The sequence below is a fragment of the Chaetura pelagica genome, unplaced genomic scaffold, assembly GCF_000747805.2.
Source record: "Chaetura pelagica isolate M959 unplaced genomic scaffold, ChaPel_1.0 scaffold68, whole genome shotgun sequence".
In the NCBI taxonomy this organism is placed as follows: domain Eukaryota; kingdom Metazoa; phylum Chordata; class Aves; order Apodiformes; family Apodidae; genus Chaetura; species Chaetura pelagica.
The window spans coordinates 4,752,356-4,770,708 of NW_009954407.1; the positions used below are offsets into that span (position 1 = coordinate 4,752,356).

The 18,353-nt window shown below is 39.6% G+C and overlaps 1 protein-coding gene across 1 annotated transcript in view; it reads right to left on the reverse strand.

Moving 5' to 3' along the window:
* Positions 1 to 18,353, reverse strand: part of ATP6AP1 (ATPase, H+ transporting, lysosomal accessory protein 1) — a 56,387-nt gene that overhangs the window by 16,965 nt on the left and 21,069 nt on the right. The window contains exons 6-7 of the mRNA XM_010004332.1: positions 17,627 to 17,670; positions 9,418 to 9,503 (exon numbers count right to left, since the gene is read on the reverse strand). Of these exons, the coding sequence (XP_010002634.1) occupies positions 9,418 to 9,503; positions 17,627 to 17,670 (130 nt within the window). The remainder of the gene's footprint in view (positions 1 to 9,417; positions 9,504 to 17,626; positions 17,671 to 18,353) is intronic.

Here is an 18,353-nt window from a genome sequence, read left to right on the forward strand (position 1 = left end):
TTAAGAAATAACATCCACAGTTTTTTGAAGATTATCATGCTTCCTTTTCTCTTGATAAACCCTTTTGCCTCTTCCATGTTTGTCTCAAAACAGAAGTATTTCCACCAAAGCCTAGTTAACCCCTCCAGTTAACACACCTCAGCCAATGTCATCAACCTTAATTACATAATTTCCTTCATTTACTACCAGTCTGTAGCCCAGCAAAATCAGATCAAAACATGCAACTTCTGTCAGCAGTTAGGAGTGTCACCTCTATGGCTGGTAGTTACTGACCCTTGCAATGATGCTTTGATATCAAACCTTGGAAAAGTGAACTTTATAAGGCAAGGGGTATTAGAAAACTAAGACCAACTTCCTTCCAGCACTCCTGAGGGACTGCCTTAGCAGCTTGATGCCTATTGCTGTTTCCAACACCGTAGCCAAGCTTCATTGCCAGGTAATGGCAAGCCTGGCTGGTGATTTGGTTCAACCACAATCATTTGCTCCTGCTAGCAGTTCAAATCCTGAGAAAAAACTTCACAGCAGTAGCAAGGAATAGTATTATGGTCATAAGGAGATCATGTACTGGGGAGGAGGAAGGAGTGTAATGTGCAAACTTCACAAACAGAGGCTTCCATGCAATTCCAGGTTGACAGACTTTTTATGAAAAAGCCTGTAGGATTTAATAAAAGTAACTTTTAGAGAGAACATTTCAATAAAACTATCCATCACTAAACAAAAGATATATTTCTCTGCTGAAGTAATAAAAATGCTTCAAAACTGCACCAAAAAAAAATTGTCATCCTCTGTCCTAATTTTAGAGGCATGTATGCTGTACTTAGGAGTTCAATGGCTGTATTGAGGTTGTGGAGTCTCTTTCTCTGGAGAATTACAACACCTGTCTGACCGCATTCCCGTGTGATCTGCCTCAGGTGTCCCTGCTGCAGCAGGGGGGTTGGACTTGATGATCTTCAGAGGTCACTTCCAACCCCTGTGATTCTATGAGTCTACTATATGCACAGTAGGTATGTATGTATACTGATAGCTCCTCTCTTCTGTTTCAAATGGCAGAAAATCATTAGCTGATTGCTTTGAACAGTCTAATACAAACAGGGGATCTTAGGCAGGGTAAGAGTTAGAAAACAGAAGAAAAAACAACCACTACATGAACACATATAGTATGTCTAGAACTGCACAGCAGGAAGTCTTCCTAACACAAAGCACCACATTTCCAAAATTGAAACATTTAGTGGCACTACATGAAGTGAATTAATTATTTTCTAAAGTCAAAAGAAAGCTAGATTATGGTAAGTCAGTTGAAACTAATATGAAATAATCAAGGTTTCTTCTAATTGCTTGTAACTGTGTTTACAGATTAGATTCACTAAAATTTGTGGGTTTGTGATTCTGCCATCAGATCACATACACTTCCCAGGATCAGGGATCTGCATTTTAACAACTGTTGCAAAATTTTATGTCATGTGGTGCTAAAGTGTGTCTTTGATCCTCTAAAAGCTATTCCTTCAGCACAGACAACAGAGACTGCAACAGAAATCAAATGGTGCAGGATATAAATGCTTTTGCCAATACACGGGGCAGCTTTATTAATTTAATTTCCTACAAAGGGAAGGAAGACAAGAAGTAATGCAGGTACATGTTTAGAGCAAGGCTGTTCTGACCACATGCAGGACCTTCCTAGCCACACAGCATTGAGGTCCTGGCTCTTCAGCCCTGGGATTGTGTTGGGAGGAGGCACGTACAAAGTGATTTTCTGGGTGAGTGGGATCATGCCTGTGGTCTTTGGTGTCTGGAGAGAGTGCTGAAGAGACAAGTCTCTGTGCTCACCAGCAGCACAGAATGGGGAAGGATTCAGAGTTCCCAGAGGCAACTTGCAGATCCTCAGTCATAAGGCTCTTGATAATCCAACCTTTCACTGTAATGAAAGGAGGGAAAACTGCATCATGCTTGGAGTGCTACCTATGTGATTTTCAGCTGACACAGTCACATTTTGTTATGGATTTCCTGGTTGCTAGCAGAACAATGTTTTATGCATGCAGCAGGCTTTTTTTTTTTTAATGTGGAAATTGTTTTATTTTCAAAAGTGGCAATTCTACAACAATCTAATAGGTGACCATGAAGAGGAAAGTCCATGAACTTCCTTTTGTGGGGCTTTCTTTATTCCCTTGGTTGCCTCTTTTGGCTCATGGCCTTCAGTTAAATAAGTTACATATTACCTTGCAGATTGGCATCCTAGAGAAATGCTATGTCAATATCCCTGACTTCCACTGCCAACACACAAGACCAGCTAAACAGTCTGAGACCAAAGGTCCACCCACCTCACTGCCAGTGCTACTGGTAGTAACTGGCAGATAAAAATAAGAAAAGGGTAAATATAAACAATACTTGTCCCAGGATATCCTCTTTGATTTCTGTAATCTTTGGATTAGAAACCTTCAGAACAGAAGGTTGCATTCAAATGAACACATGTAATAGGATCTTCCTTCCATCTTCCGTTCCTAACTTTCTTCTTAGTTCACCAAATCACTGAAATTGATGTACTTTTGTGACCCAAAAATGGTTAATTTTGTTTCTTGGAAAGAACTTTGTGCTCCTGAGTTCCTGCACTGCGGCTATGGGTGGTGATAATCACGAGCACTGGCCAGAGACCACGAGCACTAATTTTCTGTTTAGTCCATCCACATTATTGGTGGGTTTATTTATTATTTCCCTCTTGAAATGTCATTTTCCTAGCTAAAATATTTTAATCTCATAACACTACTGTAGCCCTTTGGGGATGTGGTGTCCAGAATAACACACACCATTTCACTGGCAGACTTGCATTTGCCAAGGCCTTAGTGAACTGACTCTTGATGCTTTGCCCTCTTCCTTTCCCAACAACCAGTAACACCCCACGCGCTGTTCATCCCACTGCCAACTGCTGGCATCTTCCAACAGACCTACCCACATTCGCACCGCAACCCCCCTTCTGAGAAACAGCAGCCACTCCCCACAGTGGAATATGCATATTTAAAGTTTTCCTTATCTGTGTTACTTTCCTTCCTACTGGATTTCATCTGTCATTTTAGCACCCAGGAACGTAGTGCTGTAAGTTGCTTCTCCAACTTGTCAGCACATCAGCAATCTTTGGCACCTTCAGACTTCAGCCCCCGTCCCACATTAAAACAACTCTGTTGAACAGCACAGGCATCAACATCAAGCCCCATAGAATTCCACCATTAATTATTCCCCACTGCCAACATCAATTATTTATTTTTATCCTTTGTTTGCTACCTTTACATTTTTACTTCTCTCCCCAAAAATATTTTAACCTTTCTTACTATAGCAACAGGATTCTTTTCAGCTATGTCTTTTATGCCCCTTTATAGAACAATTAATTCATATTATATTTTCTTCATATAGCCACATATTTACTACTTTAATTTCAACCAGTTTTGTCAATAAAGAAAGTAGTTTCCTGGTTATTTTTCTCAAGAGATATGGAGCTTCTTCTCAACTCCTGTGTCACATTTGCCACTTTCTGCTCCTCTGGGATTAAGGCCAAACTAATTTATATTTTTTATACACTCATATATATTCTATAAACTATTATTTATAAGTTGTGCATTAGAAATCATGACAACTTATGATTTCGCATTTTCTTATATTTTTTTAGTTAACATTTAGGTGAAAATTATCTAACCTTGGTAATATTATACTATTAATTGTATTGATTTATTCAGAAATCTCTCTTACTACCACTGCAGTTACAGCAAAAGTTTTTGAAGCGTGATGATTACTGAAGAAGTCTTTGAAGTGAGAACTTTTCTATTTTCAACCACAGAGAAAATCAACACCCAGACTCATCTATCTTTGGATTGTCACCCATTTTTATGAGTTCCTCTTTTGGTTATATCCAATGCTCCTGTCTAATGTATTTTCATTAATAGTTTTTATGTCTTTTGCACATTATTCTTCTGAATCTCTTTAAGTCTGCCATATGATTTTGCACTAAAATTGGAAGCATTTATATTCCTTTTCATTTTATGTATGCATACAGGAGTTTTGTTTTTGAAGCATAGCTTTATTACTTTTAACAGCCTCACTTCTTCCACTCTGTTGTTTAATGATGACACAAGTTAGAATGTTTCCATGTGAAGAGGAGGGTTAGGGGAAATAAACGGTATTTCATAAATCCTTTTTTACACATAGTTTGAGATTTACTATTGTTATTATGTTGTTTTGGTATAGTTTGCATTCCATCTAGAAACAGTGTCAGTCAACATAATTAGTGGAGCTTACCAGGCAATTCATCAAATCACAGACACATGGATCACTTCAATATTTAGGTTGAATCCGTAACACTTGGATGTGTTCAGCCTCAGTCTTGAAAGACTGTTCCTTGAACTCTAGAACTCCCAGAATACTTATCTTTGTCTCCTTGAATTCAAACTGTCTTCAAGATACAACAGCAGTCACAGAATCACAAGACCTTAGGGGTTGGAAGGGACCTCAAAAGATGATGTAGTTCAACCCCCTCCCCCCCCATCAGAGCAGTCCTTTACAGATCTATTCTGTCACTCTAATAAATGTTTCACCTAGGCTTTTTCCTTACAAAAAGTGTTAAGTATGCCTACCAACATGACATATCAATACTCTTGTTTAGTTACACATTCAATTCCATGACTCTATTCTACTATAGGTGATCTAGGTTGGTTTAACTGATCTTCAGAGGTCCCTTCCAGCCCTAACAACTCTATGACCCTCTATAACTCCATGACATTCCATGTATTCTATCCTATTTTAGCCTTATACCTTAATAATTGAATCTGAATTCTTTTGTCTGTGATCTCTACCTATGTATGACTGTATTTTTAAGAGTATTCGCTGCAATTTTTAAACCTGCATTTTACCGATTTACCTTTTTTTTTCTAAGACCTCATTCTCACCTGTGTCCTTCTCTACCATTCCTCCCTCTCTCAAGTTTTCCCAGTCCTTAGTTCTAAATGCAAAATAAATACTACTTTCTAATTTGGTTTATCTGTAACTCCTGTATAGGTTTCATCTGTGCCTTAGAAAGTTAGCAGATGAAAATTTTTAAAAATTGTTCTGATTAGATAAGAATAATGGTTTAGTTCCATGCAGTCCTTCATTTCCCAGTGGAGTCAAAAAAGCACAGACATAAAATAAAAGATAAAGTTAAAAAAAAACGTTTAAAGTAAATGAATCTTAATGTCCTAGTGCAAAGTCTGGCGGTAATGTTAAAACACTGGTTTTCAGTTATTTCCCTGAATTCCCCACTAACACACAGGATGAATCATATAGAGTTGCTAACAAGCATTTCTCACATCCTTAGCATTCAACTTCCAAGCTAATTTGGGTAAACGTTTGTTCATTTATTTTCCTCTAGAATGACAACTAACTGGCTTCAACCAGCCTTAAGTAGTTCTTTTTAAAATTATTTTAAAAGAGTCTACCTCTATTAAGTAAAAAAAAAAACAAAACGGCCAGGACATAATTCAGTGCATATTCTCCATCTGCAAGTTAAAGTTTATTTTTATTATAATGGAATTCTTTAGATGGGGAGCGGACTAAAGCATGAAGAATTCCTGTTTCTTCTTTCAGCTTGGAAGCACTCATGTTTTATTATACTATGTCAAACTATAATTCAAATGTAAAAAATACAAGAGTCAATGAAAAAGCTAGTTCAAATATCCAAGGATGTATGAGGATATTAACTCTACAATCCCAACTCCTGAAAATGGCATTTTTCTAACATTTTTTTCATGGGAAAGCATCCATTGTATGTTTGAGTATATTAAATGGTTAAAAGCAGCTCATTAATCAGAAGCTGTGAAGTCAGCAATGTGGCTGTCGCTGAGTTTTGTCTCCTCAGCATGAGTCAAAAAAGAGTGGAGCTGGATGTCAGTGGAAGATGCAGCACTGCAAAATGTAATGCATTCTTAGAAATGCATTGGGTAGAAAGCAGAAACTAAGAAAATGCAACCAGAAGCACTTGTCAAATAAGATAAAAGCTTGCCATACTCTTTTCAACTGGGATACACATCAACAGCACTTGAGGATACCTTCAAATGACACTTTTTAAGAATCATGTGCAACCACTTTTTCCTTATGTTACTTATGGCTGAACAAAGTTCCTTTACTCATACTGCTTGGCCCTGAGGGAGATCAAAGACTCAACACACTTGAACACCAACTAAAGCAAACAGCTTGTAGAATGAAGCAGTCAAAAGCCCATAGTACGTGAAGCTCTCTGAATATGTGGAGGCAATAGAGAAGGTGTAAACAGCACTGTAAAAAGTGGAGTCAGCTGAATGAGTATCAGCTAAGAAGTAGCCTTAAATCTCCTTTGGGCAATATGTACTTCCTCAGCATTCAATCTAACTTGGAAAAGATAACAGCTCTAAAATCATCTTGCAGAAGTTTCAGAAGCAACCTCGTAAAAATGTGACATGGACATCATGAGGTTCTGAAGGATGGGAAACATCATGAGATTTATGACTCTATCTTTCAATCACTGTGGTCTTTTTAACCTCTCCAATTACAACAGCACAGGTAAAAAATATGCATTTCAATCACAAATAAAAAAACCTAATTAGCAGCAAGCAAAAGTAGAGGGGTGACTTCTATCACAGTCCCCAAGAACACAAAAATGCACATTAATGACAACTCCTGATGCAAAGTGGAACAAGGACTGCAGAGGGGTTTGATTCTCCTGAAATAAAAATAAGTTAGTAAATGGGTTTCAAAGGAAAGAAGTCTTGGCAGGAGACTCCTCAATTCTTGGGATAACTTTCTGGTTTTTAATGGAAAAGATGATGAGAAATGTTAAATGAGAGTTGTCTGACTAAATGTACAGGTCAAGATCTGACCTAAGCATGAAGACTGACTTGAAGCATGAAGATTATGAAGGGTGAGCTTCATCCTGCAGCAGCCCTATACAAAATAGGTCAAAAGGATCATACTTTAACCAGTCTTTGCAGAGAGAAGCCTGGTTGATGACTTCATATGTAGACCTTTACACTTCACTTGACCAGAATTAGGTGATACAAATCACTCTCCCAGTGTCAGCCTAACACAGCCAGACCTTGAAGGCAAAGCACTTCAGAGCAAGAGTCCTAAGATGTGGCAGTTGGCTCCCTGGAGGAAGGCAGCTCCTTTATAATAACATGATGGGATATCCAGAGGAATCATCAACTGGTTAGTGAAATCACTTCATGTAGGTCACCAAACCACCTCAGTTTCAAGGTCTTAATTCTGTCTTCCAGCTTCAAATGGTGAAACTGGAACTGAACAAGAACCAGCCTGAATAAATCTCCATTGTGCACTGGGGCAACTAACTGATAACTGTGACAGCCCAAAGGGATCTGTGGCTGCACTGACTAAACGGGACAGCTCTTTCCCATCTAATCAGAAAAGAGACTCAGTCATAGGGGAGTTCTGCTCCCTGTCTCATTAATTCACTTTCTGTGAAGCCAATGCCAGCCTGGAGTCTTTTCCAATATATGCACTTCTCACATTTATTTTTTGCTGCTTGAGGCAACAGAAGAATGAGTGAATGTAGCAAGATGATGCTATGAAGCCATTAGCTGCCCAACAGCAAGAATGTAGAGCTATCAGGAGAGACATCTCATATCCCCAGTTTTTGGGAGCTTCATTGTATAAAATTAATTGACCTGATCAGAATGAGCTGTCCTTTCTTGGGTTTTTGGTGCATGTTTTTGGTCCTGGTGGGTTTTTTGTTTGTTTTGGGGCTTGGGGTTTTTCTCAGTTTGTTTTAGTTTGTTTTTTTTTGGCGGGGAGGTTTTCATTGTTGGTTTATTTAAGTGTTGTGCTTAATGCTCATTTCCTTCATCAATAAGAAAAAGCCAACGTAGTAAATGCAAATCTGTTCTACCAAAAGATTGCTATTGATTTACAAATGCAAACTCTATTCCTATATGACCAAACCCTTTTACTTCTCACATATAGTGATCTTGGTTATGACTAGGGGGTGACCTTGTAACTTCTAGATCATAAGTCTTTATATCTTAAGCAAAGGGAGTTAATAATTGAGATTAAGGTTATGGGACAGTTCACATCTTCACAGCTCAAGCACAGCCAAAGATATGCACTACATACTAAGAGGCTACATGCAAATGCACAGACTGATGAACCCTCAAAGGTACTCTCTGTTTTGTCTTTTCTAGTTCTGTACAGAAGCTGATAACCTTGAACGCACTGAAATAACTCAAAGTTATTGGAGGCTGAAGTAGGCTTCAAATGGTTTATTTACATTTACAGAAGTGAGATAAATTCAGATGGCTTATTTTAAAAAAATGCAGAACAACTTAAAATACATTGTTCTAATTACTTTGAAGTGCTCCAATTGCCCAAACTAAGTCACATTCATTTAGAAAGCCTGTTGAAATATGCATAGATTTAAAATTCAACAAACTTTCTAAACTTACTTGAAAATTTCCTTCTCTTGATACCAATTCTTTCACTAATTAAAAACATTTTTCATTCCAATTGTTCTGAGTGCAATTTTCAGCTAAGAATGCCCATGTCCCTTTGATTTTAAACAGTAAAGTGCCACAATAACTAAATAATTATTATTTTAATTTTGGATCTTTGTTTTTAAAAATTTGCAAAAAAAAGACAGATGATAAGTCCTGGACTTGTGTCCTCTACCACAAAAATACACAGCACAGAGAATATCAGTGTGAGCTTGCTTCCTTATGTTACTCTGTCTGTGTATTCTAAGTCTGGTCTTCAAAACCCAGTCTCTGGAAATTAACTTCACAGGGTGGATTACTGAAGAATGTGCTTATTTTTCTTGAGCATACTCAAGATTTTTTCCTAGAATTTGCACAGACTATTCAAATCATCCTGTTGGATATCGAGAGGTTCAAGATCCTACCTCCCTATAAACCTAGAAATTACCTAAATGATCTAGAAATTATGTTCTGACTGTCAGAAAGGTGAAAACTTTACCTTTCAGTTGTAAGTAGCAAGTATTGATTGAAAGGAATGAAACCAGTTAGTTTTAAAATGGATACATTAGTAGCATTCAGTTAATTCACAACACTCCAGTCGTTACCAACCAGCCACACTAGAATGTTCAGTAAGGTTCTACATTAAACTTACTATAAAACTAATAGAGTTAAATGGAAAAAAAATAATTAATTAAAGACCTTAAAAATAAAAATTAGTTCTAAAGGCAACAGCAGATTTATGGTCTCCTTGAACAGTAAACCTTCAACAGTTATGTGATATAGCTATCATACATGAAAATTCATGCAATCGTTTCTGGTCGAAATCTCATGCAATATACATTGTTTGCTTGTGTAATCTTGAAAATAATCTACATCACTCCTCTGCAAACATTAAGTTATTAGATGCCAAAAATCTGACAGTTCTGCACTGAAGAATACTCACCCTTGAAGGCCTCACTGCAGTATAAATTGCTGAAAAATGAATCCCTCGTTCCTGCAGATCCATGGTCAGTCTTCCAATTATTTTGTCTATAAATAGAAACATGTATAATTTAACAAACTCGACAAGATGAGAAAACTAAAATTCTACAGTAGTTGAAGAAGTCAGGAACTAGATGTTTAAGCTCATTTAGTTTATGTAAGCAATTTGGGTGTTCATACCATTTGTATGTCAATAGGTATAAAGGATAAGACACGTTCAATGCCTTGAAAAATGCAGTTAGAGCAAGACAGTACAAAATGTTGCATCAGTTCAGAAAAAGGGATGATTTGAAAACTGAAAAGTAAATATTGTAGAAAGAATGCCTGAAAGGTTAACTTTGGGAAATGAAAAGCTAGAGTAGAAGAAATCACTCACCAGAACAGGTTGCAAATAATGTTAGTCAAGTGACTACTTAATAAATAAATAATAAAGTTCAAGTAGTAATATTCTGTGAATTACAAATACACAGAACCAGTCACTGAGAAACTGTACTCAAAATATAGTGCTTAGTTTGGGGCATGATATCTGTAATATTGGCAGCAATATTCCTTTTGGCTTCAGTGGTTTTAAAGTCTGAATCTGTACCCTCAACCAAATATGGAAAATGATGCTGTTGACTACAGTGGAGGCCAAAGAAGAAATACAGTGGAAGATGAAAAAGGAAGGATATGTCAAGTAAGGAAGAGAGGATCTTTCAGAGAGGTCCAAAGATGCCTCTATAGAAGATCCTCCTTTAGATCTGAAAAGACAGGGAGTTGTGACAAATAAAACGGACACATTTTTTCAAGCTGTAAGCAGGAATACTAACATCTGCTTATGATAAGGAGCATAATAATTGTGAATCAAGGACCATTATTAGTTTTGTTATAGGGATTGATAGAGAAATAAGCAAGCAAACTCACATTCACTCTTCCAGTGCTTTCCCACTTCTCATCCATGTACCAGCCTAGTGAACAGATATTTTAAAGCCTAGACTTACAGGCTTCTCAGATTTCAAGGCTATACTTTAGAGAAATTATATTTCATTTTTATGTATTGGAAGTGAAGCTTGTATTACTATCCTTTTTAATCTCTTCTATTAACAGTAATTATAGTCTCCTTGCTGACTAAAATGTTTAGCTTTTGTAAAATTCATGCATTGTTGTTTTTTTTTCAGGGTTTTAGCCAAATTGATTTCCTCATGTAAGTCGAGAATCATAGCTATGTAAATTTTCCTTCTAAAAAACTAATGCTGAAATTATCTACTATAAGAAACAGACAGAAAAACAACTGCTTATATGCTACTAGTGTAACTATATCAGATGTGGAGGTCCAAGGCACTACATAATGTGGATTTTGTATTCTATGTCTACAGCGTGCAACTCACTGGAAAGTCTCAGCAGCCTCAGCTAAAATTTGCAGAACAAAAAATAATACACAGAAAAATGCATATATTACCTTTGTTTTTTCTTTCATTAAATCAACCAATTCCATTCTAAAATAACAGGTTATTTGCATTTCACTTCACTAAGGAGTTATGTGTAACTATAGTTACCAGTAACATCTATAACTCTTGCCTTTGGGAAGATTCAAGAGGCAATTTCTCCATTCAGAGAAGCTGTTGTGAACACCCTTATGACAACAGAGTTGACAGAGGTCTTTGCCTGTGATCAAAACTTGACCTTGCTTACGAAGTATCTGCAAATTCTCCAAGGAAAAGGGTCCAGATTGTCCACCAGATTTTAAAGCACTTAAATTACATGCCTATATGGGAACATTAGTCATCCCAGGCTCTTTCTTTAATGGAACAAGAGGCAACTCCAGATGGTGATACTGATGCTAGAGTGAATTTAGAGTAGTCCTACTGAACCTTTTTTTGTTTTGTTTTAGATAACATGGATCAAGGAAACACTATGTAGAGTAATGAATGTAAAACTGTTTAGGACAACACCTTCCAATCAGCTAATTGCCGGCTTCTATGCCCTGGTGGCAAAATTAAATCTTTCTAACTCATGAAGACACATCCCCTTAAATTTCACCAGGGAGTGCAGCATTACTGCTACTATTAATTTCTAATCTACCTTGGTTTCTGAATGTGATTTTACATGGGGGTGGAAGGGATGGAAGCAATCAACTGAGAAGAAATGTTCTGGAAGGAGAAATGTGAAAAGTATAAACTATGAACAAAAGAGAAGGAACCAAAAAGAGCAAGATCAGAGGAAGAAAATGGGAAAGAAGAGAAAGAGAGGAAAGAGAGGAATCCACCTAAGAGAGGCAAGGGAAACTCTGGCATCAGGCTGGCCAGCTTGGTGAGGCAGGCTTTAAACTGAAGGACCTGGCGGAAGGAATCCAAAACGGCAATTTTCACTCCTCCATCACCACTACAACTGACTGAGGAATGAACTAGGTCAACCAGAGTAGTGTAAAATGTGCCTCAGCTGTCTCCCTAAATGAGAACCTGTCCTGGTTTGAGCCAGGATGAAGCCAGTTTTTCTTTTTACTGATTTTTTTTCCTTCAGTAAGCTTTCTTGTAACTAGCAACAGTGTGTTCTGCTAGGCTGATAAGACAGTGGAATGTTTTTCTAACTACTGAGGCTTCAAGGCTGCACCTGCACTCTGCCGGCTCAGACACTATGGGGAGATCTGTGACCTCCCCGTAGGAGGCTGAGTTAGACAGAGAGCAAAATTGGCCAAAGATATTCCATTCCATATATCTACGTAAGCTCAGAGGAAGGTCAGAGATCACAGAAGACAACTTCCTTTCTTCTTCTTCCCTTCTCTTCCGTCCGTGGCCGGTGTCCAGGGAGGACTCTGTTCATCCATCACCGTCGATCCTCAGGCTTGATCTCTTGTGACCCCCATAACTCTCTGCTTTCTCCAGCAGCAGCTCCGGGATTCCTCGGGACTCTTCCCAGTTCAGGGAAGTGCTGTGGGAGTTGCTGGGGTGGGGGGAGGCGAGAGGCTTTTTGCCCATTCCTGAATATATTTGTATAGAATTGTATATATTTTCTTGTATCATTCATTAGTGTTTTAATTAAAGCTGTGTAGTTTAGTTTTCAATCCAGCCAAGTCTCTCTCTTTTTCTCTCTCTCCTTCCCTACCTGGGTTGGGGGGAGGGGGGATCGAGAGCATTGTTGTCGGACCTGAGTCAGACTGGGACAGAACCAAAAGAGTCTATGTATACAATCACACACAGTCTGGGAAATAAGCAGGAGGAACTGGAGCTCCATGCCCAGTCAGAAAGGATTCATAGGAATAACTGAAACATGGTGGGATGATTCACAGGACTGGAGAACCATGACAGATGCTTATAGGCTGTTTTGTAAAGACAGGCAGGGGAGAAGAGGTGGAGGAGTCGTGCTCTATGTTAAGGAAAACCTTGAATGTATAGAATTCAAGTGTGGTAACTGTGTTCACTCTATTGAATGCCTCTGGGTCAAAATCAGACGGGTCATCTCCAAGGGAGACCTTATAGTAGGCACCTGTTACCAACCCCCGAACCAAGACAACGTGACCAATGAAGTGATACTCGGGTCGCTCTGGCAAGCTTCAGGTCAACAAGACCTGGTCCTTATGGGAGACTTTAACTACTCAGACATTTGCTGGAGAAACAACCCTGCAGTTCCATCAAGTTCCTGGAATGTGTAGAAGACCACTTCTTCATAAAAATGTTGGATGTGCCAACCAGGAATGGGGCACAGCTGGACTTAGTACTCACTAACCAAGAAAACCTGCTGTGTAGTATCTTGCTTAGTGACAGACTTGGCTGCAGTGGCCACAGCATTCTGGAGTTCGGGATACTGCTGAGCATGATGGTTAATTCCAGGACAAAGGTTTTAGACTTTAGAAGAGCAAACTTCAGCTTGCTCAGGCCTCAGTGGGAAGGGTTCCTGTGGGAAGCTTCCATGGAGGATAAAGGAGCTAGTGAGTGCTGGGAGTTTTTCAAGAACACTCTCCTAGATAAGCAAAACAGGTTCATCCCCTCTAAAGCCAAGGGAAGCAGGTGGAGCAAAAGACTCTCCTGGCTTAACTGTGAGCTTCTGGGTCGGCTCAGAACCAAAAAAGAACTGTACCAGAGGTGGAAATGTGGAACATTACCTGTTAAAAATCAAAAGGATATTGCCAGGGTATGCAGAGATGCAGTCAGGAAAGAAAAGCTCAGCTTGAGCCAGAGATGTCAAAAACTTCAAGAAAGGGTTCTTCAGATACATTAACAGCAGAAACAGAAGAATAATATTGGCCCACTACTGAACAGAAGAGGTGAACTAGTCACCAACAATGTTGAAAAGCCAGAGGTCCTCAACACCTTCTTCACCTCTGTCTTTATCAGTGCTGCTGGGTCCCACGCCATAGGTACAAAAGTCCAGGTTGATGCAGATGCTGATCTGCCATCAGTGAAGGAAGAGCTGGTGTGTCAATTATTACAGGAGCTTGACCCATAGAAACCGATGGGTCTGGATCCCATCCAGCCTAGGGTGCTGAGAGCGCTGGCTGATGTCATTGCAAAGCCACCCTCCACAACCTTGTGAGAAGTCGTGGAAATCAGAAGATGTCCCTGAGGACTGCAGGAAGGCTAATGCCATCCCCATGTATAAGAAGGGTTCAAAGGAGGACCCAGGTAATTACAGACCCATTAGCCTCACTTCAGTCCCTGGAAAGGTAATGAACTGTCCCTCCTGGGGACAGTCACAAGTCAATTAAAGCATGTGATTGGGAAAAGCCAACATGGATTTACCAGGGGCAAATTGTTCTTGACAAACCTGATCACCTTGGATGACACAGTAAACTGCTCGGTTGATGCAGGGTGGGCAGTGGACATCGTCTACCTGGACTTCTACAAGGCTTTTGATACTGTCCCCCACAGCCCCTCCTGGAGAAACTATGGAAACTGGCAACTGGTCACTAGTGGGGTCCCCCAGGGATTGATATGGGGCCCAACACTGTTTAACATCTTCATAAGTGACCTGGATGTTGGGATCAAGAGCATCCTGATGAAGTTTCCTGACGATACTAAGAGGAGTGGAGAGGCTGACACTCCAGAAGGGAGAGCCACCCATCAGGATGACCTAGACAGGCTGGAAGAGTGGGCTAGCAGGAACCTTCTGAAGTTCAATGGGGAGAAGTGTAAGGTCTTGCACCTTGGAACACAAAACCCAAGAGTGCAGTTCAGACTGGGATCCACCTGACTGGAGAGAAGCCCTGTGGAAAGGGACCTAGGGGTCTTGGTGGATAACAGGCTCAACAGGAGTGAACAGTGTGCTGCAGCGGCAAAGAAAGCCAACAGGATGTTGGGCTGCATCAACAAGGGCATCACCAGCAGAGATAAAGAAGTTGTCAGACCACATCTGGAGTATTGTGTTCAGTTTTGGTCCTCGCTCTACAAAAAGGATGTGGACAGGCTGAAGAGGGTCCAGAGAAGGGCTACAAGGGTGATCAGAGGACTGGAGGACCTGCCATATGAGGAGATGCTGAGAAAACTGGGCTTGTTAAGCCTTGAGAATAGAAGACTTTGGGGAGACCTTATTACCATGTTCCGGTACTTAAAGAAGATGGAGACTCCCTGTTTATAAGGAGTCACATGGAAAAGACAAGGAGGAATGGGCACAAATTGCTCCTGGGGAGATTCTGATTGGACCCAAGAGGTCATGTTTTCACCATGAGGACAGTCAAACATTGGAATAGTGTCCCAAGGGAAGTGGTAGATTCCCCCCCATTGGACAGTTTTAAGTCTCAGCTTGACAGGGTGCTGAGCCATCTCATATAAACTATAGCATCACCTAGAAAGTTTGGACCAGATGATCCTTGAGGCCCCTTCCAACCTGGCATTTTATGATTCTATGTTTCTGTTAAAAATGCACTGAGATTCAGACTATAGAAAAGAATGCATGCAATAGCAAGTAAAGAGTCTCATCTTATGCAGATGGAGTCACAGGCAGCTTTGCCATTGATTCTGAGGTATGCTGGATCCAGCAGGTGAGACTGACAGGGCAGAATGCAACCTTCTCCTGAACAGTGAACTGCTTAGGAAAACTGGTAAAAACTGAGTCGTAATGTCAAACTCTTACCTCATGCAACAGAAAGAAAGAAGAAATACTGAAAAGAAGCATAAAGAAAATCCCCTGAAACTTGAACAGATTTGGATTCTGAATTCCAGTTTGGATTTTGTAATGAGCCTCATTTTAATAATGTGCTAAAAATCTCTGCTTACTCTGGCTTCTAGATATTTCAGAACAGCACATTTCCCTTGGGCAGAATCTGAGCCCATTTGTTCTGTCTTACAGGGCTTCCTATCTGTACTGAGTAAAACAGCAGGAGAGATTTATCTGACATTTTATTACATCAGATTTTAAAACCCACTGTAGTGGAAAGGAAAGAAGTTGCAGTGACAAACACAAGAGGCTTTGTGAACATCTAGGAAGTCTGCTCCAGGTCTGCAGTGTTTTTCTATGGGTTTACTGTTGATACTGAGAAAAAGATACAAGCAATATTTATGGATTAACAATCCTCTTATCACATCGCAGGTATGCGACAAATAGCATTTGTTGTCGCTTACTCCGGTAGGATCCAGCAGCAGTCCCTCTGTAACAAACACCAATAACTCATGACCTTGCAAGCAGTTCTGACCTTGAAGAGTCTGCTGACAGCAATATTTGGCAAATTACTCTGGTAGTGCTGCAAATAGTACCTAGACACCCAGACGTGCTGGAGCTCAGATTGCATGACCTGGAAGACTGTGTTTGGGATACTTATCTACTACTTTTGGAATGACTCTCCTCCGACTCTCTCCCATCTGCTGCACAGACCTTCAGTGTGATAATTTTAAGGAACTGTGGCTCAGCAACTTTGTCTTGAATTAAAACTTCCTGTTGACATTATTTCCAGTTTTATGCAGCAAGGCAATGAGTGACTGCTTTGGCAAATAAACCAGAATGTGAGGATTCAGCCCACACTCCCACAATTCTATAGCACAGCTCAGACATGGGAATACTAAGTGCAGATTTAGCACTTGGCCATACAAAGTGGCACATCTTCCCTGATCCACACATCTTCTTCCTGATAACATCTAGTGGACACTAACTGGAAAGCTTGTATAGACTGCTCCTCCATGATCCCACAGGTCCTCCACTAACTTTGCTGTTGCAAATCAACGTGGCCTGCGAGAGGGATTGGGAAGCTTTTTCTTGAGTTGTGCAGCTGATTAAAGAAAGGTCTGATAAAAAAAAAGTTAATGTTCAGCCAAGGCCAACACCAAGCTAAGGCTTTTCCTATCTAATACACTGTGGGAACAAGAAAAGCAAACAAAAAAACTCCTGTGCAATTCAGAGATGGAAATCCAGCTGCTTATTTGAGTATAAAACCACACTGGTGTGATTTGGAGTAGAGAAGAAATGGAGAAAAGGACACACCACTGATTTCAGTAGTACAGTATTTCTCCGATTTTCAAAACTGCTTCTGATTTTAAACCCTCAGCTTTGGGCAGAAACAGTCATAGGCAAAAAGGATATTGTTTAATTATCAATCCGTTACACTGCTTCACACCACATCCCACTGCACTACTATCTGAATGTCTCTGAAACTACCACTACAATGATCTGCAAAAATCCAGATACCTCTCAGTGCCTCTCTTGGTGTATGACACTTCTTTTTCAACCAGAAGCTAGGCGAGAAAAGATTTATAATAGTGTTATAATGAGAGATTCAGCTTTATTAAGTAGTCCTTAATACCTGCAAACCCAAGAAATTACTCTAAAATCAAAGTCTGTGAAAGGCATCAGTATTGTTTTACAAAGATTAGAAAAACACTTCCTATTCATTTGGACACCCTCACTTGGGACGAAGGCATTGAAACTGCTGGAGGAGCCTGACACCTCTAGCAAGGTGAGAACCAAGGCCAAGGCTGCACAGTGTGGGGTTCATGCTCTGAACTGGAAGAATTTCAGAGCATGAGCAAAGGCCCGTGCCTCACATTTCAGGTCAAAGAGCTATATTCCTTTTGCTCAATTTGGCATCAGACACTCGGTACTTCAGCACTATGGTAATTGACAGCTTATGAGTGCTAGAGATGGGGGAAAAGAAAACCTTTAAATAGTTGTATTATAGTAAAACCCAGGAGTTAGAATACGACCTGCTCAAGTGAAAACACAGACTTAAATGACAAAACGTTAGGCTTTATCTTGGCCATATTGCTTACCATTTTCAGCAATTGCTTCCAGGGTGGAAATCTCATTTAAACCACTACAAAAACAGTGGAAGAAAAATAATTAAAATCTTTTCCAGACAAGAACAACATGAACCAGAAATTTACAGTTACTGACTAGTAAAAGGATTACTACCAGTATCAGTCCCTCCATTGTTCTCTCATCTCCTCCTTATGACCCCTTCCTTCTGCAAAACTGTTAATACAGTTCATCTTCAGCTGATTTCTCAAACTTCCTTTGCTACAGAGAAGCCAGAATACTTTTATTATTTTTACTAATCTCTGTGCAGCTTTCTTTTCATTTGGTGTTAGCCCATGTCTAACATTTGTACATGAGCTCCTTAAAATGAGTATCATGTCTTTTTTTTGGGTGGCCACGTTAGCTCTAATTGCACTTCCTAAGGACTCATTGATACATGCACTGCATACTGACATGTACATATGTCCACGTAACAGGCTAGGAAGAGCAGGAAAAGCTGAGCAGAGGGATTTGATACACCCATGCTTTCTATTTTCTAAATATACATTTCACCTAAGGAATGGTTTCTTTCTAACTCGATCAGATACCAGCTGTCATAAGCCTGGAAATATGAATAATTATAGCCTTCCTCTTCCTTCTGAAGTGTTGAAAATCAGCTTATTTATTCATATTAACTTCAGGCTTGTCTGTATGTTTAGTTGCCTGCTTATTTATCCTGCCAGTTTTTTTTCCCCCAGGAAT